Below are 23863 nucleotides of genomic sequence, written 5' to 3' on the forward strand. Positions count from 1 at the left end.
GTGTGGCTGGATGAAGCTAAGAGTGAGTCTGTGTGTCTGTGGGTGCCTCGGCCTGCTTCTGAGGAGTCTGAGTCCCTGTGCGTGCGTGTGTGCCTGTGAGCTGGACCGGAAGCTCCCCGAGGGCAGGAACACCCGTTTGTTCACTGCTCTATCTCAACGACTGCACATAGTAAGCATTCAATAAATATTTGTTGAATGAACAAATGTCTGCGTGTAACACTGTCTACCCTCCAGACAGGCCTCCGAGGGAAGAGCCCTCGAGCGGCCACCCAAAAAGACCCCCGCACACCGAGGGGTGAGCAGCCCACGTCGCTCCCGTTGCTTCTAGCTCCCCTTCCCCTTATCTCCACCTCCAAGTTTCCTTGGGGTTGAAGAACAGTCGCAGAGACGAAGACCTGGGCGGAAGGGGCTGGCGAATCGGAGACCCGGGGCCGAGACCGAAGGGCAAGCAGATGGAGGGCTCAGGAGGGCCAACCGAGAGCCATAGAAAGAAAAAGGAAGAGGGAGAATGAGCGCGGAGCGAGCGGGAGAAAAGCTCCCTACCAAGCCAGGCTTTGTTCCCTGAACCTAAGACTTTACCCGGCGGCGGGCGGCGGGCGGCGGGCGGGCCGGGAGCGAGCGAGCGGAGGCGCGCGGCCATGGCTGCCGCGGCCGGGCAGGGGGGCCGGGGAGGCGGCGCGTGAGCGGGCGGCGCGGGGCGGGCGGGCGCCCGCGATGTGCCACTCGGCACCTCCCCCGCCGGGCCCGGGCTGCGCGGCGGCCGGGCGGCCCTGGTAGCTGGGCGTGCGGCGCGGAGGGGGCGAGCCCGGCGCGCGGGTCTCATTGTTGCGGGGGGGGCCCGTCGGGGCATGAGGGCGAGAGCACGGCGGGGGGGGCGGCCAGACAGAGCGAGCGAGGAGGAGGAGGAGGAGGAGGACGCCGAGGAGGAGGAAGGAGGAGGCAAAGAAAAGAAGCGGCGGCGGCGGAGGAGGAGGAGGAGGGAGCGAGGAGGCGCGCGGCCCCCCGCTCCCTCCCTCCCCCCCTGACCCCCGACCCCCGCCGGCCGGCCCCCCGCCCCAGCCCCGGAGGGAGCTCATGGGAGTATGAAGGAGATGGTAGGAGGCTGCTGCGTATGTTCGGACGAGAGGGGCTGGGCCGAGAATCCGCTGGTCTACTGTGATGGGCACGCGTGCAGCGTGGCTGTCCACCAAGGTATGGGGGTGGCCCGCGGGGGTGCGGAGGGACCCAGGGGGCGGCGTGGGCAGGGAGCCCCCGGCCGCGCCCTCTGGAGACCTCCCGGGGCTCGGGCGCCCCTCCCCCACCCCACCTGAAGAGAAGGGAGGAGTCGGGGGGCTGCCCCCGCCCGGTCCTGGAGGACCGGGTCAGGCATTGTTTTCTTGCCTATTGTTCCAGTCCCGCGCCCCCCACCCCAAGTTGAGGGAGTTTGGGGACAGTCTAGGGGCCAATGAGTGCACTCAACGCGCCCCACACCGTCAGTGTCGGGGCTGCTTGGAGAATGTTTACCTGCGAGGTGTACCCTCCCGCCCGGTTATTTTGGTCCCGGCTCTCGGAGGGAGAGGTCAAGGGGGGGGGGGTCATCCTCCCCTCCTGCTTCCGGATACTGGGAGGAGCGGAATTGGGAAGGGAGGAGAAGGGTCCCAGGGGAGAGGGGACTCCTAAAATCCTCCGGGAAAGAGTTGCGGATAGGAGAGAGGTTGCGCAGGGGGCCGGGAATAGAGAAGAGGGAGGTTTGGAGTTTCCCCCAGCAGCACATGGTTCGGGAGTTAACTCCTTGAGGAATCTTACCGAGGGCGCAGACTGGCATCTCCCGCCTGTCTGGCACAGCCAGCTGCCCGCCCCCCCCTTCCTGGGACAGCCCTTAATCCTGTCGCTGTCGGGTCTTCCCGCCACTCTCCTATTGGTTACCTGCACTGCACCTGCTCTCGGCCTTGACTTTTGAGCTGTACCTATTATAGTTAGTGGCAGAAGATGAGCTCCCTAGACCCCCGACTTCCCCGCCTCTTCCATTACTGGCCCTTTAAGAAATGCCCCCCCCAATAACAACAAAACGCGTTTGTCTATCGTAAATGTTGTTCCGCTGATTTTCTCTTCCTGATGATGAGGACTGGTCCTGGCAGGAGCTGGGAAACAGAAAGCTGGGTACAGAAAGGGCATGAGGGGAGGATCTTCTAGAAGTTTAAGGTCAAGGACTCAGACTTCCCACCTCTGCTTGGAGGACTTGGTTGTGTGGTTGAAAGCTGGCTGCGTGCTGTTGGGCATTCCTTGTGGTCCTGCTGTCTAGTGAGTGCCCCCCAGGCTGGGAACAGCCCCCTGGCCTAGTTCCTTAGAGTCACCCCCTTCCCCAGTTATTCTGGGAACAGCCCCTGGTGACAGATTTGCTTGGTGATCCTCCTCCCTCATCCCCAGCTTGCTATGGCATCGTCCAGGTGCCAACAGGACCCTGGTTCTGCAGGAAATGTGAATCTCAGGAGCGAGCAGCCAGGGTGGTGAGTTTGAGACTCCTCTCTCCCCTCTGTACACCTGAGCACCCCCCCCCCAACTCCCCACCGAGCTAGGGGACTCTGAGGCTGAGGCTGGGGTGGGACTGTCACACAGGATTTCCTGCTTCCTGCACACCTATCACCAACCCCATCTGTCCCTCAGCTTATCCCTCACTCTGTGTCACCTCAGGCACCGGGCCTTTTATTTTTGTTTGCTTGTTTGTTTGAGCTTTTTATTATGGGAAGTTTCCAACCTGTACAAAAGTAGAGGGAGTGCTCTAACGAACCTCACATTGATGTGGACCACCCGTCTTCAACAATGATCACTCGTGGTCAATCCTGTTTTCTCTGTACCCCCACCAGTTCCTCCTTAGACATCTTATCATTACATCCTGGGGCCCTCTGAATGTGTTCAGGGAGGGCCCAGCTCAGCATATCCCCCACCCGCTTTGGGAAAGCCCACCCCCCAAACCCCTGTGCCCCCTTTTATTGGCAGAGGTGTGAGCTGTGCCCACACAAAGATGGGGCATTGAAGAGGACTGACAATGGAGGTGAGGGGGGTGCTGAGCCCCAGGGCTCATCTACTGAGGTCAGCAAGGCTCCTTGAGCAGGGTCTGGGAAGGCAGGAGTGGTCTATGGGTGGGGGTGGAATGCAGAGGCTGGTTTCCCTTCCCTTCCCTGGCTGGCAGTGGAGTCTGATGGGAAGGCCATGGAGGAGGGGACCATCTGCAGTATGGGGTTGTGAGAGGTGGGGGTCTTGGGCTCGCCATCGCAGCTGAGGCCAGCCCCACACTGCCCCAGGCTGGGCCCACGTGGTGTGTGCCCTCTACATCCCTGAGGTGCAGTTTGCCAACGTGCTCACCATGGAGCCCATCGTGCTGCAGTACGTGCCTCATGATCGCTTCAACAAGGTCAGCGGCCCCTACCTGCCCCATACCAGTCCCTTCCCTAGCCAACCGTTCTTGGGTCCCTCCAGCCCTTCCTTCATCCAGTGTAATTTGATTCTGTCCAGCCTACACTTTCGGGGAACTCAGGAGGAGGGTAGGCACCTTCCACTGATAGATTCAAGCTCGTGCTCTGGAACTCAAGTGAAATAGTAGGTTCCCTTGCAGAAATACTGCCTGAAGGTAGACCTTAGCGAGCAGTTCACTTATTCATTCACTGAGCACGTTTTACTGAGTGCCTACTATGTGCCAAAACTGGAGCCAGATGCTAGACACACAGTGTTTACATTGATCAAGACAGGTGTGCTCCCTGCCCCACGGAACTCACACTTCGGGTGGGAAGACTATAGATATCAATAAACAGGCAAATAAAGTAAATGCAACTTGTGTTAAGTGCTGTAAAGAAAACAAACAAGGTACTGAAATAAAGGATACCCTGCGGGGGGGGGGGGGCTTACTTTAGATAAAGTAGTCAAGGAAAGAGACATTTTGGTTGAGACCTGGGGGATGAGAAGGAGCCATCCTTGATGAGGGGGGAGAGTTCCAGGTACCAGGCAGAAGGAATAGCATGTGCAAAGGCCCAGAGGTGGGGATGAGCTCACCGGTGAAGAAGGCAGACACAGTCCCTGGCCTTATAGGGCTCACCGTCCAAGGACTGCACTGTCCAGTATAGTAGCCACTGGCCACATGTGGTTATGTAAATTAATTAAAATCAAATAGAATTTAAAACTCAGGTCCTCAGTCACACTGGCCGCATTTCCGGTGCTCAGTAACCTTACGTGGTTTGTGACTGCTGCATCAGGCAGTGCGGTAGAGAACGGTTCCATCATCACCAAAAGTGCTGTTGGATAGCCCTGACTTAGGATCACGTGGAGAGGATGGAATTGAGGGGGGAGACCAAAGGATCCCTCAGGTGAAAGGGAGGAGGGCACGATTGTACTGTATCCTGCAGACATGTTACATCTGTGAGGAGCAGGGCCGGGAAAGCAAGGCAGCCTCAGGAGCTTGCATGACCTGTAACCGCCACGGATGTCGACAAGCTTTCCATGTCACCTGGTGAGAGCCCCGCCTGCCCTGCACCCACCCTGAAGGGTTCTCTAGCCAGCTGTACCAACCCTCTCCGAGCTTTGCCATGGGTGGCTGCCAAATAGGTTCATCCTAGCTGCTGTGTCTTTGGAGATGATGGCAGTGCTTTCCTTGGGTGGTCTTGGCTTCACCCCAGCAGGGATCTAGGAGGGTGCAGGGGAGGTGGCCGGTCTGGTTTGTGGCCACCCTTCTCAGGCTGACCTTTCTTGGTTAGTGCCCAAATGGCAGGCCTGCTGTGTGAGGAGGAAGTGCTGGAGGTCGACAATGTCAAGTACTGTGGTTATTGCAAATACCACTTCAGCAAAATGGTGAGTTTCATCTGGGCATGAATGGGTCAGTCAGCCATGGTTTAGAGGGTATGGGCTCCAGGCCAGGCCAGTGCCTGGTGCTGGGAGGACAGACGTGGAAGGAACTATGCCCCTGCCCTTGAGGAGCTCACCACTGGATGAGGAATAATTGAAGCACAGTTGAGGGGTGTGAATCAGAGCCGAACCAGGCTCCATCCAGAGGACGGAGCTCAGGCCCTGCCTGTCAGAGTCTGGGAGACTTCAAGGAAGAGGCAGCATTTAAGCTGAGCCAACATTTGTGGGGCTTGCTGTGTCCCAGCCTCTGTACTAATCTCTGTATGTGTGTTTTTTTGTGCGATCATCCCCAAAACCCTAAGAACTAGGTGTACTGCATTTCCCCGTTTCTATGGATGAGTAAGCTAAGACCCACTAAGATTCTGTTATTTATCTCATAGCTGGTGTGTGGGATTCAGAACAGACAGTCTGAAGCTTCTCAGCAGCCTGCTAAGCAAAGACAGAGAGAAAGGAATCCCAGGCAGAGGGACTGGCGTGGGTAAAGCCCCGAGATGAGAAAGCATTCATAAGCGGCCGAACAGGGTGTGGGGGAAGGACAAGGCAGGAGATGAGGCGAAAAAGCCCAAGCCGGGCCAGAGCTGGACTTGCTTCTGCCCCAGGTTCAGGGGCCCAAGGAGAGGCGGGAGAAGGGGTGCTAATCCATGTTTGTGGAGAGACGTGCATTTCCAGAAGCTGTGGGGTGTCCTGGAGAGGTAATGCTGTGGCCTGACTGGGAAGGCAGCTTGGACCTCACCCCCAGGCTACAGGCTTATAAGGCTGCTTGAAAGCAAGAGGGTAACATGATCAGATTTGTGTTTTAGGAAGATTACCCTGGCAGCCACTGTGAAGCCAGATTTGAAGGGCCAGGGCGGCGGCTGGGAGACAGCTGTGAGAAAGGGGGGATGGAGGGATGAAGCTGGGTTCTAGAACCATTTCTAGATAGACTTGCCTACATGTCGGGGTAGCTGAGAAGGAGGAGTTGAGGGTGGCACGTAGGATCCAGGCTCTCAGTGCTGGGTGGATGGGGCTTGAGCACCTGTGCTGTGAACAGGTGGTGCAGTACGCTTCTGTAGGGCTAGCATATGTCCTGGTCTGCCCCAGAGAGTCCCAGTTTGTGCCTTTTGCCCTGGTGTAATTATTAATAGCTCCCCCTTTCATTTTCAGAAGTGTCCTACTTTGGATCATAAGTCATAGGGTCATCTAGGTGCAGGGTTTGATATCACCTTAAGACAACGTAGGGAGCTCGGTTTGGTTCATCGGAGGTGCCAAGTGGGGATGTTCCGATTTGGTGGCTGTGAGGCCCCCGGGCAGGGTGGTAGTGGCAGCCCCAGGTGTATAAGGCTGGGGCTGGAATCCCCGGGTGCCCATCAGGTTGGGGGCTCAAGTGTGAAGAGAACCATGAGGTGGGGAGTTCAGAGCTCAGCAGAGTAGAAGCAGTACCCACTGCTGGGGAGGGATGGGGTCAGACGAGGCCTGAAATTAGTGCTTGCATTTGACAGTTGGGAGGTAGTGGGTGACCTTAGAGGGAACAGCTATTAAGTCTAGGACAGGTGAAGCCATCAGCCCAGGCAGTGGGGAGTCCAAGGCCCTGGCCCGGGGGGAATGGCAGCACAAGGGTCATCTGGGTTTTTCTTATGGATGTTTACTCCCCCCTGCTTCTTAAGGGCAGTAGGTCCTTTGGGACAAAAGGAACCACTGTGTTTGGTGGAGGGCCAGGAACAAAGGAGAAGGGGTGATGGCTGGAGCAAAGTGTCTGGAGGAGAGGATGGGGTATGGAGTACAGGGGAGCAGGGGCTCCCGTGAGGGCTGTCCTGTATGTCCTCCACCCCAGGGAAGGAGGTGGTGGTGGGCCGTGGCCCAGGGCCTGAGAGGGGCCGAGAGGGCACCGTGAGAAGAGGTGGGCGGAGAGTGAGAGGCCTCCGCCGTGCCTTGCTGGGCTGAGACGCCCCACCTCTTCTGGGCCTCAGCTCCTGCTGAATCTTGTGCACTGGACAAGCCAGCGGGGAAACTAGGATTCCAGTCTAGGGAATGCACTTCCATTGAGCAGAGTATCATTAAGGACACAGGGTCCTCTTAGTGACGGGCAGTGTGGGGGTGGGGGGTTCCCTGATCTTCAGGAACCTTTTCCTAGGCTAGTGAGAGGAGGGTATGGCAGTTCCTCTCGGTTCTCTCCCCAGAAGACATCCCGGCACACGAGCGGGGGAGGCAGCGGAGGAGGGGGAGGCACAGGGGGAGGCGGTAGCGGCTTCATCTCTGGCCGGAGGAGCAGGTCGGCCTCGCCGTCCACGCAGCAGGAGAAGCACCCTTCCCACCACGAGAGGGGCCAGAAGAAGGTAAAAGGCTTCTCCCTCTACCCCTCCTGCCCACTCACAAACACCTGTTTCTTTCAAGAAGCCACCCAGGTCTCCGGAAGGCCTTAGGGCCTACCCCCTTCCTTCCTCTGAGGCCACTGAGGGCAGAGAGGGGACTGAGGAAGTGACATGTGAGGGTCACGGAGGGTGAGGTGAAGGCTTGGCTTCCCTGGGGCTCTTTGTATCTGTGTGGTTCCTCCGTGTCCTCCCCATGACACGACAGTGTCCCCAACATTTGCACACACGCCCCAGTCTAGCCATGTGTCGGTCCAGTTTGTAAGTGCACATGCCTGCGTCCCCGGCTCCCGCCCCTCCGCACAGCTCGGTGTCCCGGGTGTGTGCTCACATGAGTGGTGCTCTGTGTCGCTGGCATGATAATGGGACAGGCTATTTTTAGCAGGCAGTGAGGAGGAGGGGGAAGGGCTGTCGGCTCTCAGAGGAACCTGCCTGGGCCACTCCTGTCCCGCCAAAGTCCCCCAGTCCCTCCATAGGGGGAGATGGTGCCCACAAAGCCTTGTCCTTGAAAGGACCCCACTCCCCACATGCATGTGCTGTGTTTATCCTGATCCAGACTGTTCCCCAGCATCAGTTCCAGTCCCTTCTTCCTCCCCAGAGTCGAAAGGACAAAGAACGCCTTAAACAGAAGCACAAGAAGCGGCCTGAGTCACCCCCCAGCATCCTCACCCCACCTGTGGTCCCCACTGCTGACAAGGTACTGCTGCCTACACCCAGGAGGGATGGCCACAGCAGCGGGAGGGAGGCACGGGGTGAGGGGTCAGGGTGAGCACCCCTGGGAACCTCCTCAGCTTCGTGTTAATATGCCTCTGCTCCCCACCCCGCCCCGCTCTACTCCTGTTCTAGCCCGGGAGGGGCCTCTGCTCCTCAGCCCAAACAGGAGAGGTAGGGGTGGGGTGGGGGGCACCACCCTGCCTGCTGGCTGCCAGATGTTCACATCTGCCTCTGTCCAGACAGAGGGCCTCAGCACTGGGCTCCTGTCTGCAGGTACAGTACTCACGGTGTTTCTCTGATTTTCTGGGGCCCATTTCCCCAAAGAGAGGCAGAGAGGACCCCTTCACTCTCATCCCTCCTCCACATCAGGAGGCTGCCCAGAGCCTGTCGCCTAACCAAAAGCCCGCTCCATGCAGGCCGGAGGGACTGAAAGTGTGGCCCTTGATGGCTTGCGGGGCAGGCCTGTGGACCACACCCTGAAACCCTCACTGAGCCCACCTTCCTGGTAGGGGCATGGCATGTCAGGCCTGACTCCAGAAACTGGCAACATCTGGATAAGCAACCAGCAGGCCCTATCCGAGGCCAGGGAATGGCTAATCCAAGCCAGAGCAGCCCTCCCTGCCCCTCCTTCCAGTCCGTCCTCCCCATGGAAGGAGAACAGGGGCCTGGAGACACTGCCTCCTCCTGTCACCATTACTGCCCCATTCACCTCCACTGGCCTCAGGAGGTTGGCAGAGCTCTGGGCATCTTAGCAGGAGGCTCAGGTATCAGGTTTCCAGGGTGACGTTGCTGTGGCAACTGTCCCAGTAACCCTCTCCCCTCCCTGCTGCCCAGGGCTCACCTGGAAAAGCTTGATGTCTGCGCCCTCTTGTCTTTCCCTGGGGTTTGCAGGCAGGGGGAAAGAGAGGGCCAGAGATCTAGGAGTTATCCCAGTGGCTGGGCATCCCTTTGGATGTGTTGGAGCATTCTGCCCATCCCCCTCCACCCACCCCAGCATTTCAGCCACCCCTCCCCCTGGGCCCTCTCCTCCCTTGCTCTCATAACCACATCTGGCTCCCTTCAGAACTCCAGCTGTTGAAAAGAACAAAGAAAAAGACAAGAGGCCAGGGCTCCGCCCAGGAAGGGGCAGCACGGGTGGCTCTCATTCTCCCATCCATCCTCCCTCTGGCATTTGTTCATTTACTGAATACCTGGTCTCCACCAGGAGGAAAAGCCATCCCTGGTAGTAATACAAAGCCCTAACTCACTCACCACATGCCAGGCTCCCTTCTGGAACAGGGGGATGGAGGGGATGCCTGGGGGATTTGCTCGTTTAATCCTCAAAATAATCCAATGAAGTAGGTATTTTATTAACCCCATTTAATAGATGAAGAAACTGAGGCACAGAGAAGTTAAGTAATTTGCCTAAAAGCACACAGCTAGGGAGTGGTAGAGTCAAGATTTGAACCCGGGCAGTCGGGCTTGAAGGCCTGTTCTCTTAACTACCACAGGACACTGTCTCTGCAGTGTATCACTAGCAGCCATGCCATCAGAATCATCATCATTATTGACCCCATACTATGTATCTGGCATTGTGGTCCTCGTAATTCTCCAAATAGGCATAATTAGCCCCATAAGGACACTGAAGCTCGGTGAGGTTGAGAGACCACACAACATAACACGGTGGTAAACGGCAGAACCCACCAGGCTAACAGACCCCAGGGACCCTGCTCTTCCAGCCACTGCTGCCACCCTCAGACGTGGGGGACCGCAGTGTGGCACCTGATGGCTGATGTGGGTGGGTACACGATACCCGGAAATAAGAGGACAGAAAGATTTGTTCCACCCCAGGTAGCTATAGGGTGACTTCACGGAAGAGGGGGCTCTCGAGCTGGATTTGGAAGGAGAAGATGTTTCCTGGGAAGAGGAAGGCTAGGCTCTCTGGGCAGAGGGCTGGGCATGGAAGCTCAGGTTGTCTAGGAAGGGCATGGAGTGGCTGGGGAGCAGGCTGTCGGCCAGGTGGCTGCATCTGGGGGTGAGCATGGAGGGAGTGGTGGGGACTGGAGGGCCCAGGAATGGGGCCATTCTCCTTGGAGTTCCTCTTCCCTGCGTACATCACTTCCCAACACAAGTCCAGCGCTCTAGGCCTAAGTATTTCTTTTTTTTTTTCTTTTTTTGCGGTACGCGGGCCTCTCACTGTTGTGGCCTCTCCCGTTGCGGAGCACAGGCTCCAGATGCGCAGGCTCAGCGGCCATGGCTCACGGGCCCAGCCGCTCCGCGGCATGTGGGATCTTCCCAGACCGGGGCACGAACCCGTGTCCCCTGCATCGGCAGGCAGACTCTCAACCACTGCGCCACCAGAGAAGCCCCTAAGTATTTCTTAAATGAGTGACCAAGAAGATACGTGCATCAGTACAGGCTCTGAAACTGTTTTCATTTCTCGCCTGCCCGAGGTGAAGGACAGACAGTTTCTTGGGTTCAGAGCTCCCAACTCTTCACACCCAGAAGTTACAGAGCTGCCTCCCCATCTCCCTGGTCTAGGAGCTCCTGCCACTATCCCCTTGCCCAAAAATCCTTCCTGAAGCTAACTCTGGGCTCCCCCAGTAGAGCCCTAGGTCCTGTGTCCTGCTCCGTTCCCAAGTCAGGGTGAGCCCAGACCCTGGGGGCCGGCCTCGAGCCTTCCTCTCCTCCTTCCCTCAGGTCTCCTCCTCAGCTTCCTCCTCCTCCCACCACGAGGCCAGCACTCAGGAGACTTCTGAAAGCAGCAGGGACTCAAAGGGGAAAAAGTCTTCCAGCCATGGCCTGAGTCACAAGGGGAAGAAGCTGAGCAGTGGGAAAGGTGTGAGCAGCTTTACCTCCGCCTCCTCCTCTTCTTCCTCCTCCTCTTCCTCCTCCTCTGGGGGGCCCTTCCAGCCTGCAGGTGAGTGTGGGCGTCCCGGAGGAGGCTGGGAGCGGGACAGTCTTTGGCCCTGAGCTTTTCTACCAAGGGCCTTTTTATGTTGGTTTGCGTCTCATTTGCTTCCTAAAGTGGTTGGGGTGGGGAGGGATCCCCACCAAGTGACTCCCGTCCACAGCCTCCCCTCAGCCCTCTCCTCTCGAGGTGGAACTCCCCTCCGGTCTCCCTCAGGGCCCACCTCTCCAACCCCCATAACCATATTCATTATCCCCTGCACTTATGCTGTCAGGTACCACGTTTAAAGCACCAGCTCTAACCTCCTGTAATCTCTGTAGTCATCGAGTGAGCTCACTAGGGTGGGAGTTATTCTCCTCCTACTTTATCACAGGTGGGAAAGCTGGAGGGCGGGGACACTCGTCCCAGGACACAGAGACAGTGGCCGAGCTGGGACAGGAAACTCAGCTTCCCCATCCCCTGACCAGAGCTCTCTCTACTAGTGTACACTGAGTGGGAGGGAGGCAGGGGATCTGGGGTCCAGCTGTAATTCCGTTTCCCCCTCTGCAGTTTCGTCCCTGCAGAGCTCCCCTGACTTCTCTGCATTCCCCAAGTTGGAGCAGCCAGAGGAGGACAAGTACTCCAAGCCCGCAGTGCGCCCCCCTTCAGCTCCTCCTTCTCCCTCAGCCCCCGAGCCCCCCAAGGCTGACCTCTTTGAGCAGAAGGTGGTCTTCTCTGGCTTTGGGCCCATCATGCGCTTCTCCACCACCACCTCCAGCTCGGGCCGGGCCCGGGCCCCGTCCCCTGGGGACTATAAGTCACCCCACGTCTCGGGGTCCGGGACCTCAGCAGGCACCCACAAGCGGATGCCCACACTGAGCGCCGCCCCTGTGCCTGCTGAGGAGGCCCCTGAGACAGGCCTGAAGGAGAAGAAGCACAAAGCCAGCAAGAGGAGCCGACATGGGCCAGGCCGTCCCAAGGGCAGCCGCAACAAGGAGGGCACCGGGGGCCCGGCCCTTCCCTCCCTGCCCGGTGCCCAGCTGGCTGGCTTTACCGCCACTGCTGCCTCACCCTTCTCCGGAGGTTCCCTTGTCAGCTCTGGCCTGGGTGGTCTGGCCTCCCGTACCTTTGGGCCTTCCGGGAGCCTGCCCAGCCTGAGCCTGGAGTCCCCACTGCTGGGGGCAGGTTAGTGACCCTTGGGGATGGAGGGTATCGTAGGGCCCAGCCAGTCTAGTGAGGGGACAGAGGCACAAACATACAGTTAGAAGGAAATGCGATAGAAACTGCTCCAAAAGACAAAGGATGCAGGTGACAGTCACCTCTGAGACACTCCCCCATACCCATTTTCTGCATGGTTGTAGCGGGAGAGATTGCCAACAGGACTTAACCAAGTTTGGGTTGGGGGATTAGAAAAACTGGGAATTCTCCAGGTTTAGCAGGGCAGTGGAATAAGCAGGCATGCAAGCAGATGTCACCCAAGCGAGAAGTGACATCTTTGCAGCAAGAGGGTGAGACTGGTGTGTGGCCAGATCCAGGGGAGTGTTCTCCTTGGGGAGAGGCTGCTCTAGCCACCTGACTAAGGTGGGGCGTGGGGGAGGGGTGACTCTAAGCTGCCCTCTGTGTCTGTCTTGTGCCTGTAGGCATCTACACCAGTAATAAGGACCCCATCTCCCACGGTGGTGGAATGCTGCGGGCTGTCTGCAGCACCCCCCTCTCCTCCAGCCTTCTGGGGCCCCCAGGGACCTCGGCCTTGCCCCGCCTCAGCCGCTCCCCATTCACCAGCACCCTCCCTTCCTCCTCTGCTTCTATCTCCACCACTCAGGTGAGGCCTTACTCCTGGGCTCCGCCATCCCTGGGCAGGTGGGGGACAGCCTGCTGAGGACCCCAGCTTCCCATGGGAATTTGAGAGATTGGGCTTGATCACCACCAGACTTCTCCCTCTCTCTGGTCCTCTCTCCTCCCCAGCACACCTGGTCCCCTCCACCCCGGTGCACACAGTTGTGCTCTAGATCCAAGAATAACCACCAGGCTGGACTCTACCTCCTTTCCCTCAGGTGTTTTCTCTGGCTGGCTCCACCTTTAGTCTCCCTTCTACCCACATCTTTGGAACCCCCATGGGTGCCGTTAACCCCCTTCTCACCCAAGCCGAGAGCAGCCACACAGGTATGTGAGTCTCTGACCCCATTCCCCTTTCTTCCCAAAGGCCTGAGGGGCACCTGTCACCTGCTTGTCACCCCAGAAAGGATGGGAGGGCTTTCTGGCTGCCCGCGCCCTCTGGCCATTGCCCACCCTGCAAAAAAACATTCCACACACAACAAACCTACACTTTCACATTAAAACCCCCGTGAGGAGGCGGGACAGGACAGGGCAGAATAAATACTGCTCCATCTCACAAAACAAAAAGGCAGAGAGATGAATGACTTGCTCAAGGCAGTTGGGGTAGGGAAAGGCAGCGCAGCAGCTGAAATTCTGGTACCCTGGCTCCAAGCCTCGTTCTCCTACCGCTGTAGCCTAGCTCCCTGCTGGCCTCTTGGTGAGTTCTTGGGATCAGAGTTTACAGAGATCCCACCAGCTGGACAACAGCCTCTCTGGGTATTTAGGAGTTAAGGGGGTGGGTCACAAGTGCCCCTCCCTCTCCCTGGAGAGTCAACCCAGCCCCAGAGAGCTGATTGGTGCAGAGGTACCACCTGGCCGGCTGGAGGGTGGGGCTTACCAGTTCAGGTAAGCCTTAAGGGGGCCAATCTGATTCCAGAATTAAGAACCCTACAGAGTAGGTGACTGTATTTTTCCAAAACGCAAAGTGGAATTCAGTGGCCCAACAGAGGGTTTTTTTTTTTTTAAATATTTATTTATTTATTTCTGGCTGCGTTGAGACTTTTTTGCTGCATACAGCCTCTCTCTAGTTGCGGCTACTCTTCGTTGTGGTGTGCGGGCTTCTCATTGAGGTGGCTGCTGTTGTTGCAGAGCACAGGCTCTAGGGCACACGGGCTTCAGTAGTTGTGGCACGCAGGCTCAGTAGTTGTGGCTCGCGGGCTCTAGAGCGCAGGCTCAGTAGTTGTGGCACACGGGCCTAGTTGCTCCGCAGCATGTGGGATCATCCCTGATCAGGGCTCGAACCCGTGTCCCCTGCATTGACAGGCGGATTCTCAACCACTGCGCTACCAGGGAAGCCCCCAACAGAGGGTTTTGACGCCTAATTTTTTAGTTTATTAATATCAAAGTCATATAAAACTGATTATAATAGCTACAGTAGTTAAGGCCTTGCTGCATGCCAGCTAAGCCGTTCAGATTAACGCTTCACATTTACTACCTTATTTTAATCCTCATAACAATCACTTCAGAGAGGTTAGTTTCAAGCCCACGGTCACACAGCAAGTAAGTATCATATCCAAGTTCAACTCAGGACTGTGTAGGCCCCAAGTTTCTATGACTCTGAAGTTGTAAGTTTTCCAGGAAAAAAAATTAGGAGGTGGATCTGAAAGTAGCCAGGCTGCAGGAGCCTTTCTGCCTAGAGAAGGAGGAAGGGACGAGATCTCATGGCTTTGCCTCCCACGGCGCTGGGTTTCCAAGCCAGGGCTCCCAGCCCCTTAAGAACTAGAACTGGCTATCTGGGGTTGGGAGATCCTGGGGAAAGGGGTCTGCGGTACGGTCCCAGATCCCGCACCCACTTCCCAGGCGGGGACTGTGAGGCCGACGGCACCTCTTCCTCGCTGATCCCTGCCCTCCTTCTCCTTCCAAGAGCCAGACCTGGAGGACTGCAGCTTCCGATGTCGGGGGACCTCCCCCCAGGAGAGTCTGTCTTCCATGTGAGGGAGAGAGTGGCGGCTTGGGGGAGGGGCTGGGAGCGGGGTGGAGGGGCTGTCAGGGAGGAGAGAGCGGAGAGGCGGGCGCGGGGAAGAGGGTGGGATCCAGAGGGGATGACTGAAACCCCTAAGGCGGGAGGAGGGCAGGGAGACAGGAGTGGGGGAGTATGGTAAGCCTGAGCTCGGTTTTCCCTTCTGACCCCAGGTCCCCTATCAGCAGTCTCCCAGCACTCTTCGACCAGACAGCACCCTGCGGGGGCGGCCAGTTGGACCCAGCGGCCCCCGGAACGACTAACATGGAGCAGCTGCTGGAGAAGCAGGGCGATGGCGAGGCCGGAGTCAACAGTGAGAAGGGGTGATGTCGGGCTGGGTGACCTGTCCTAGGACACCCCCAGACTCGGTCACCTTTCTCTCCCAGGTCCCCAAACGTCTTTAAGGTTCCGCCTGCGGCCCCGCCCCTGCCTTAACTCTGGCCAACCGCAGGCCTTGCCTTTAACCCTCGCTGGGTCCTGCTCCTGAGCCCGCCCCCTCTTCGCAGGGCTTTTGGCCCTCACGACCTCCTGGCCCTTATTTTACTAAGCCCCAACTTCCGCTCGCCCCTTCCCTCCCAAGCACTTGGCCTCCACCCCAAGCCTCAGGCCCCACCCGTGGTCCTCACACCTCTAGCTCCCCAGGACTCACCTGAGTCCCTCGCTAGCCGGCGCCTTCTCTGCTAGGTCTCAGTTCTATTTCCTCTGTCAGGCCCCGCCTCTCCAGGCCCCGCCCCCGGTCACCTGGCCCCGCCCCCAGCCTTTCCAGGCCCGCGGGGCTCAGGCGCTCTCGCCTTCTGTCTGCAGTCGTGGAGATGCTGAAGGCGCTGCATGCACTGCAGAAGGAAAACCAGCGGCTTCAGGAGCAGATCCTGAGCCTTACGGCTAAGAAAGAGCGACTGCAGATTCTCAACGTGCAACTCTCTGTGCCCTTCGCCGCCCTGCCTGCCGCCTTGCCTGCCACCAACGGCCCTGTCCCTGGGCCCTATGGCCTGCCTCCCCAAGGTAAGGGGAATCCCACCCAGCCTGGGGATGGAGGCCTCTGCTGTGCGGTCGGAACTGGCCCTGACTCCAGCCCCTGACCTCCTTCCGTGATCCCCCTCCCTCAGCCGGCAGCAGCGATTCCTTGAGCACCAGCAAGAGCCCTCCGGGGAAGAACAGTCTGGGCCTGGACAACTCGCTGTCCACGTCTTCCGAGGTGGGCGCCACGGGGAGGGGCACCAGGGACGGGCAGGAGCGGGGAGGTGCAAGGGCCTTCTAGTTGCATCTCTAGCTTGCGGCTATTGGAGGCTGGACAATGGAGTGACTGGCTGAGTAATTGGTTGACTGACCCATTCATTCCTTCATTAAATAAGTAGTAATTATGAGGTGCCTACTTCGCTCCAGGCATTGGCTAAGCAATGAGTGTGCAAATCGGACAGTCTTGCTCCTGGAGACAGGCTCAATCCAAGAAAGTCAATAATTACAAATCAGGAAAAGTACTAAGATGGAAATAATTTGAGGGCTATGAGAAAGAATGGAGGGTGGGGTTCTTCTCTGAATATAAGGTGGTTAGGGAAGGCCTCTTTGAGAAGTGTTTGTGAAGAGTTTATTATAGTTTGTTGTAGCTGCACACAAAATAATCCCCGTGTAATTGCTGGCGGTTGGGGGAGCCGTTGCTATTGTTATATTGTGGTTGTTTCTGGAAATCAAACAAAGTGGGTTCTTGTTCTCCCTGCTACTTTCTAAATGTGTGACTTGGGCAACAATAGTCATAATAGTAACCGACATTAATTGCATACTTGCCCTTTGTCGCGTCTTGTGCTGAGACTTTTAAAGGGTTTGTGTGTTTCGTCTTCACAATAGTTTTATGGAATAGGTTCTCCTCTTACCCCCGTGTTATGAGTGAGGAAACTAAAACAGAGAAGCCACTCAAGCCACTGAATTGTGGACATGGGATTTGAGCCTGAATCTTTCACTCCAGCTGCCTGCAGAGTTGTTTAGCTTGTCTAAGAACCAGTGGTTTCACCCATAAAAAGGCAGTAACGAGTTAGTCCAGGTCAGGCACTGAACCCCCTGGGTCTGGTTCACCAGGTGGTCACTACTGTCATCACTGTTCAGTGTTAAACAAGCATCGTGAGGGGTGCTGGGCCCCTAGGAAGTGACTTGTGAAGACTGTTTGGATTCTTGTCCTTTATCCCGGGCCTTGCTTCTTCCTGGGTGGCTCTGCCTGGGGGAAGGGGGGGGTGGCTGTGCTCTGTGAGAATGCTGGTGGGTGCCGGGCCGGGGGCCAGAAAGGTCATGCTGGCCCCCTGCCCCTCTGACCCCTCCCTTCCCCCTCCCTCCCCAGGACCCACACTCAGGCTGCCCAAGCCGCAGCAGCTCGTCGCTGTCCTTCCACAGCACGCCCCCACCGCTGCCCCTGCTCCAGCAGAGCCCTGCTACTCTGCCCCTGGCCCTGCCTGGGGGCCCTGCCCCGCTCCCGCCCCAGCCACAGAATGGGCTAGGCCGGGCACCCGGGGCAGCGGGGCTGGGGACTATGCCCCTGGCTGAGGGGCTGCTGGGGGGGCTGGCGGGCAGCGGGGCCCTGCCCCTCAATGGGCTCCTGGGGGGGTTGAATGGGGCTGCCGCCCCCAACCCCGCGGGCTTGAGCCAGGCTGGCGGGGCCCCTGCGCTGCAGCTGCCAGGTTGTCTCAACAGGTGAGGGAGAGCTCAGTCTGGGGAAGGGAAGGGGGAGGCTGGCTCTGGGAGGGAATCCCCCCAAACACCCACAGTTCCTCAGAAGGAAAGCTGTCCTCTGATCTTACAGGGTCTAGAATCTAGTCACCCCAGGTTCTCCTTAGATGTTAGATGTGAGTGCCCTCCAGATGGTAGCTCTCCAGGGACAAAGTCGTCTGTTTATGCCTTGTACCCTAGCTAGCCTAGGTTTTCCTTCTGGGAAAGTTCTTCCCTCTGATGTGCCTCCCTCCCACTGTCCTCTCTGAGCTCAGTCCGTTTCGCTCTAGTCCTCTAATGTCTCACATCCCTGCCTCTCCCCACCTGGGTCTGAGGGAGTCTGGGAAGTTAGGGGAGCAGGCGAGGAGGGTTCCGCTGTCCCTTCCCATGGTCTGTGGTTTGTCCCCCTGCCTCAGCCTCACCGAGCAGCAGCGACACCTCCTGCAGCAGCAAGAGCAGCAGCTCCAGCAGCTCCAGCAGCTCCTGGCATCCCCACAGCTGACCCCGGTAATGCCCCTCCCTTCCTGGGCCACCGCCCCTCCCCCAGCTCTGCTGGAAGGGCCCTCTCAGAGGGTCTGGGCCAGCCCAGGGAGGGCAGCCCCAGGCTGGGTGGAGGTTGCCCCTAAGGGTCACGTGGGGTCAGAGGGCATAAGGGTTCCTCTCGGGGGGCCCCTGGGCACTGGGGAAGGGATGCTGTAGTGGCCCCAGATCGCATCCTAGCGAGGGGTTCTGGAGGGTGGTGAGTCCTCAGTTACTAAGCATTTCCAGTTCCAGCCCCAAGGCTCTTCAGTGGGGAACTTCAGGGTCTGCGTAGAGCAGTGGCCAAGCAGGTGACAGACACCGCTTCAACCAGAGCAGCCCCTTTTGGGTCTTTCTTGTGTGTTGAGTTCTGCTAAAAATTCCTTTGGAGGAAAGGAATTCTTCCTTTTAAAAAGGAGGGAGTTGAAAAAATAGAAAAATATTCATTTTCGTATAAAGAAATATGAGAAAGATACATAAGAAACCAATTCAATTGGTTACAGAGGCCAGATGGCAGCAGGGGTAAAAGCAAGATTTCTGAAGATAAGCCTTAATAAATCACTTTGGGTTTTGGAACACTGAAAATGCTTTGCCCATTCAAAGCAAAAATAAATGACTCTTAAGGGAAAAAACAAATGAAAAAGAGGGGAGTTGAAAACTATTGACCTCATTCAGTGTTTCTCAACTTGGGGTCATACCATCCCTGGGGACATTTGTGGTTGTCATAGCAACTGAGGAATTGATTTAGTGAGGGGGGTGGGGCCAGGGATGCTAAACCCCCTGCACTTGGCCGTGGCTGCGCCAGATGCTGACGGTGTGCAACCACTCTCTGGTCTGGGTGGGGAGACTGAGGCCCAGAGGAGGGAGTTAGACGGAACCTTGAGTGTCTCCCAGGTCTTTTGCCTCATGGTCCTAGTGTGATAGGATGGTGCCCGGGCCAGTGAGGGCAAGATGACCCTGGGGACCGCTGGCCAGTAAGCAATCTGGGCCCCTTGCAGGAACACCAGACTGTTGTCTACCAGATGATCCAGCAGATCCAGCAGAAGCGGGAGCTGCAGCGGCTGCAGATGGCCGGGGGCTCCCAGTTGCCCATGGCCAGCCTGCTGGCCGGGAGCTCCACCCCGCTGCTGTCCGCGGGCACTCCTGGCCTGCTGCCCACAGCATCTGCCCCACCTCTGCTGCCCGCCGGAGCCCTGGTGGCTCCCTCGCTCGGCAACAACACAAGTCTCATGGCCGCAGCAGCTGCGGCCGCAGCAGTAGCAGCAGCAGGCGGGCCTCCAGTCCTCACTGCCCAGACCAACCCCTTCCTCAGCCTGTCGGGGGCGGATGGCAGTGGCAGTGGCCCCAAAGGAGGGGTAAGTAAGGGGTCCGGCTTGGGGGAGGGGCCGGGAGTGGGGCAGAGGGACCGTGCTGTCTCCCTTCTCCTGGATGGGCAGCGAGGGAGCATTAGAAGGTATATGATCAGATGCGTCATCAGAAGGAGGAAGGAAGCAACCCCTAGGGCAGCAGAGTGCCCTGCTCTAGACCCCAGGGCCTCTGCCAGCACACGGGTGCCCTCCTGCAGATCCAAGAAAGATACACTTTGCACATGGGCTAATAGTGAAAGGACCAATTAGGAAACGGCGTTCCTCTGGGGAGACCCATTAGGAAAGGCTGTTTCCTCTCTGATTGGACCATTTAGAAGGAGATGATGCTCTGGGTGGGCCATTTCAAGAAAGGCCTTCCCTTCTCCTTCTGAGGGCAAAGGGCCTCAGCTGGTACATGCCTGCTTAGCTGGGTGCCCTATGCAGGGCAACTCCCCCAAACACACACACACACACACACAAGGTGACCCTGGTGTGCAGCCACCAAAGCCCAGACCCTTACTGCACCCAACGTCAGCTTTCTTGACCCAGGAAGCTATTCTCAACTGGGTGTTAGGACCAGACACCTCCCAAAGCCCCAGTCTCCCTTCCTCTTTTTCCAGACTGCTGACAAAGGAGCCTCAGCCAACCAGGAAAAAGGCTAAAGCCACCCAGGCTCCTGCTGGCCCCCCAAGTGGAGGGGCAGATCCTGGTCTGAGGGGTCCCAGCCTGGAGCAGGCACCTGCACCCAGACACTGGAGAGCCCCGGCCCAGAGCATGTGCTGAGGCCCGGGGAGTGTGGGTCGCTCCTGGTGCCGAGGACTGAGACCGAGAGGGGAGCCCCTTCCATCTGGCCCCCCTCCCCCTCTGCACTGGCCCCTTTGTGAGGGGCTCAGAAGGAGGACAGGCTCCAAGCCCGCCTAGGAGCCCCCACTCTCAGCGAATGTTTTGAGGTTCCCCAGAGAGCAAAGTGGGCCATGGCATAAGTGGGGGGTTGGTTGAACCTGCCACGTAAAATGGATTAGCACTTGAGTGGGATAAGTGGGGGGCTAGGCCCTGGGCCTGCCCCTGTGCGGAAGTCTTTTATGGAAGAAGGGGTGGCCCTACTTGACCTGCAGTTTCTTCCCAACTTGGGCAGATGGCAAGAGGGCTTCCTTGGACTGTTTCTCGCTGGGCCCCTTCCCCTGCCCCCGACAAGGGTCACAAGCTGAGCTTGTAAAAGCCCACAGACTAGGGGGCCGAAGAAGGGGTAGGATGGCATCAAATTTGGCCCAAGCCTCCCTACCTCTGGGGGGTGGGCCCCAGTGATGGGCTGGGGGAAGGCAGGGGGTGGGCGGCCCAGCCCCCTCGATCCCCTGCCCCTTGTTTGCACTATTGGATTTAGGAGTGCCGAGGGTGGGGAGATGGAGCTGCCTGACTCAGAGAGCGTGTATGCGTGTGTGTGTGTCTGTCCATCTGTCTGTCTGTCTACCGCTGGAGCCCGGGCAGCTGAGGGCAGGGATAGGAGGAGTGCTCTGATGAGGCAGTATCAGAGGGGCGCTCCCAGCTCTTGTTTGCACCCTCTCACCTCACCAACTTTGGTCTCTCTCTGGGGCCTGAATGGTTAACAAAAAACAGAACCGTACTCCGATATTGGAGAGTAACTGGGGGCTGGGGGCTTTGAATCAGGGTAATATCCTGCCTTTCCTCCCCCAGACTCCACATGGTCTCAGTGCCCCCTCAGCACTCCCCTTCCCCCACTGATACTTGGTCCTGCTTCCCTGGCAAAGGGGAGCCCCAGGGATTGGGGGATGAGGCAAGGGGGGTAAAGTGCCACTTCTTTTAGTGAAACCTTCCTCCCAGGATTAGCCAGCCTGCCTTCCCGCACCCCACCCCCACCCACCAGGGGAGACTTAAGCTTACGCTGACCTACAACTGTCCCTTCACCTACCAGCTATTTCCCCAGGGTGTAGTGGGCAATTCTCACCTTAAAGAGTCCCCACCTGCCCAGAGCCTTTGGTGGCCAAGGTTGAGGGCCGGTGGGACAGCCAGGAGAGGGGCGAGGTCGAAGCCTGTGTCTGTCGGGTGCACTGGGGTCGGAGCCAGGAGGAGCGTGGCCAGCTTCCCTGATGACCACGTCTAGTCAGTCTCTTTGCATGTGTGGATTTGTGTGTGTGTGTGTTTCTGTTTGGGTTTTCGTTGTTGTTGGTTTTGTTTTGTTTTTTAAATAAAGAAAAGAAGATGTGTATATTTTTGGCAATGACAGAAACGTAGTGCAGATATATTTTTGCCTGTGCTGCTCAACTGGTTTTTTTCTGATACTGAAAATAATATTAATATTCCTGTTGATAAGACTTTGTAAGATGTTAGGGAGCTGATAATGGAGGGGGTGGGTGGGATCCTTCAGAGGCAATTTCTTAGGCACTTGCAAGGGCTTGGGGGGGGAGGGGGGAGGCAGTTGTGATGACCTCAGAAATACTCACTTTTTATTAACGCTAAATATCAGTTAGAAACAAATGATAGAATTCAGCATTTTATTCATCTTCATCTATTAAGCTAACTCCCTGCCCCCAAACCACTGAAAAGAAAAATAACCTTCAGAGGTTCTTAGAAGAGTTGCTCATTCACACCCACACCGTTGCCCAAGGCCAGCCCACTTACAGCCAAAGTCAGCTTCTGTTCTGGACAGTGAGGGAAGTCAATCCACCCCAAGGCCGCTGTGGCAGAGAGAGGTCCAAAGGACTTAGTGCACTGGAACCAAGACCTCCCCTTCCCTCCAGCACCCGAGAGTCTGGGGTTCTCATCTCCAAGAGTCTCTGTTTTCTGACTTTCCCCAGGCTGGGGTGCAGTGGCAGGTAGGCAGGTTAGATTTGAAGAAGGGACCCAGGCTGGGTATGGCTTGGTGCTGTGCCTCAATTGGGGGCAGGGGGACATGAGAGCGGTGGTGCATTTCCTCTTTCGAGGGAGCTTTATAATAGGAAAGGTCTGGAGCGCTTCAGGATGGAGTGGGGTCCCAGTGCAAGGGGTATGGCTACCGAGACCCCCCCCACCCTGCCCCGCGCCCCTGCTCCCAGCCTCAGTCCCTTTTTCTAGGATGAATTTGGATGGGGAGTAGAAAGGGATGCAGATTTATATATGGCTCTGTCTAGGGGAGGGGAAGGATGTGGTTTGCAGGGCGGAAGTGGAGTTTGAAAATGCAGAGTGGCGCTTAGTACGTCATGCCCCTCAACACAGAGGTGTGATTGCAGTGTGCATGCAGAGCCGCTGTCTGGCCTTGAGGTCACAACTAGTGCACGAATGTCAGAGCTGGAAGGGACCTGTCTTTAGGTGACTTTTGAGCCAGCTCGTTGCTTCACAGGTGATAGCTCCAAGCCTAGGAGGGGCAGGGGCTCAGGGGCAGAGCCAGGACCAGCCCTCAGGACCTTGGCCTCCCGGTCCTCGGCTCTCCTGTCCCACCGCGCTGCCTCCTTGTGGCTGTCCGTCTGTCCCTGTGTGTGTGATGCGTGGTGTGAGTGCAGGGCTGTGCCGGGGTGGGGGGTATCTGTGAAGCACTGACTGTCTTAGCTCAGAGCTGATGGATCCTCTCCAGAGACAATGACACTTTAAAGGTTGCCTTTTCTTCTCTAAGTTTTTCCGATTTGTTTATGAGTTTTTCCCCTCAGACTCCTAGGTCTTTTGCTGCCTCCAGGTGCCCTACCCTTGAGGCCGATGAGAGCACCCCTGCCCACTCCTGTCCTGACTTCTAGGGAAGTACTCCTAGGAAGGGAGCCAGAGCCTGGGAAAGAGAAAGAGCCAGCTCTGAGAAAGGGTGACCTTCTCCACACTGCCCTTTCCCAAACTGGAAATGCAGACAAGTTTTCAAAGGCACAGGCTCCCCCTGCCAGCTTCCAGCATCTTCCTTGGTGTGTGGTGGGCCAGAGTTAAGGGTAGGCAGCTTGCTTCCAGTTCTCCTTTATCCCAATTTATTTCCTGGGGAGAGATGCCTGGAGGGATTAAGGTCACTTCAGTTGGGAATTTGCAGGAAAGCGGGGCATAGTACCCTGGCTCCCTCCGGTCACATCAAACCAGATTAAAAGTGTGTCTGGCTCCCAACCACTTTGACTTGATCTACTGAAAAGTTGGGGACTGAGGGCGTGCCTTCATTGCCCTTTGGTCACGTCCTTCAGCCCAACTTGGGACTTAGGTGGTGGGACTGGAGACCCAAACCCTGGCTCCTCGCCTGTCCCTGCCTTTCCGCCCCAGCCTGTCTCAATGTAGTAGACCCTTCCTAGGGGAGCAGGGAGGGGAAGCTACAGTTTGCAAACCCAGGGGCTCCTTTTTCATTCTTTCTAAAGCCTCCTTTATATCCTCAACCCAAAAGGCAATGCCCCTACCCTGTCACCTCCAAGCCTGGAATTGTGCATAACTCGGATCTTGTATCTTTGTATAACGGATGTTATTTGTACGAAGGGCAGTTCGTAAACAGCACTTGTTCTTTTAATAAAAGAATGTTTTACAAAAAAAAACAAAAAAATCCAGAGACCCTGCTTTGTCTGGCTTTACTGAAGGGAAAGGGAGAGGGAGTGCCATCCGTGGGAGCCTTGGGAAGGGATCGGGGGTCGGGGGATGGTCAATGAACATTTCTTTAAGCACCTGGAATAGTAGTTCACAGACCAAAATGCACAACATACCCGAAATACCCTGCATATTGAAAACG

The 23863-nt window shown here is 57.2% G+C and overlaps 1 protein-coding gene across 3 annotated transcripts; it reads left to right on the top strand.

Moving 5' to 3' along the window:
- Positions 1-992: 992 nt before the first annotated feature.
- Positions 993-22609, top strand: MLLT6 (MLLT6, PHD finger containing). 3 transcript variants are annotated; one of them, XM_032616227.1, is made up of 20 exons: positions 993-1191; positions 2407-2486; positions 2977-3031; positions 3282-3391; positions 4377-4480; positions 4725-4818; positions 7029-7184; positions 7816-7914; positions 10611-10749; positions 11371-11985; positions 12441-12622; positions 12855-12963; positions 14540-14606; positions 14809-14948; positions 15440-15637; positions 15742-15830; positions 16962-17311; positions 17743-17833; positions 18844-19200; positions 19812-22609. In XM_032616227.1, the coding sequence occupies exons 1-20, from the start codon at positions 1083-1085 to the stop codon at positions 19851-19853; spliced, it is 3186 nt and encodes a 1061-aa protein (XP_032472118.1). In that variant the 5' UTR covers positions 993-1082; the 3' UTR covers positions 19854-22609. The 3 variants fall into 3 exon arrangements, with proteins under 3 accessions (XP_032472118.1, XP_032472117.1, XP_032472116.1); XM_032616226.1 differs by having other exon boundaries at positions 7032-7184; positions 10611-10830; XM_032616225.1 differs by having other exon boundaries at positions 994-1191; positions 10611-10830.
- The last annotated feature ends 1254 nt before the right edge of the window (positions 22610-23863 follow it).

The sequence above is a fragment of the Phocoena sinus genome, chromosome 20, assembly GCF_008692025.1.
Source record: "Phocoena sinus isolate mPhoSin1 chromosome 20, mPhoSin1.pri, whole genome shotgun sequence".
Classification (NCBI taxonomy): domain Eukaryota; kingdom Metazoa; phylum Chordata; class Mammalia; order Artiodactyla; family Phocoenidae; genus Phocoena; species Phocoena sinus.

Bases quoted from the DNA above. Each gene is read 5' to 3' on its own strand.
- MLLT6 (XM_032616225.1), top strand. From the start codon at position 1,083: ATGAAGGAGATGGTAGGAGGCTGCTGCGTATGTTCGGACGAGAGGGGC. The intron at 3,392-4,376 runs GTCAGCGGCCCC...TGTATCCTGCAG, and splicing joins CTCATGATCGCTTCAACAAG to ACATGTTACATCTGTGAGGA. The intron at 19,201-19,811 runs GTAAGTAAGGGG...CTCTTTTTCCAG, and splicing joins GCAGTGGCCCCAAAGGAGGG to ACTGCTGACAAAGGAGCCTC.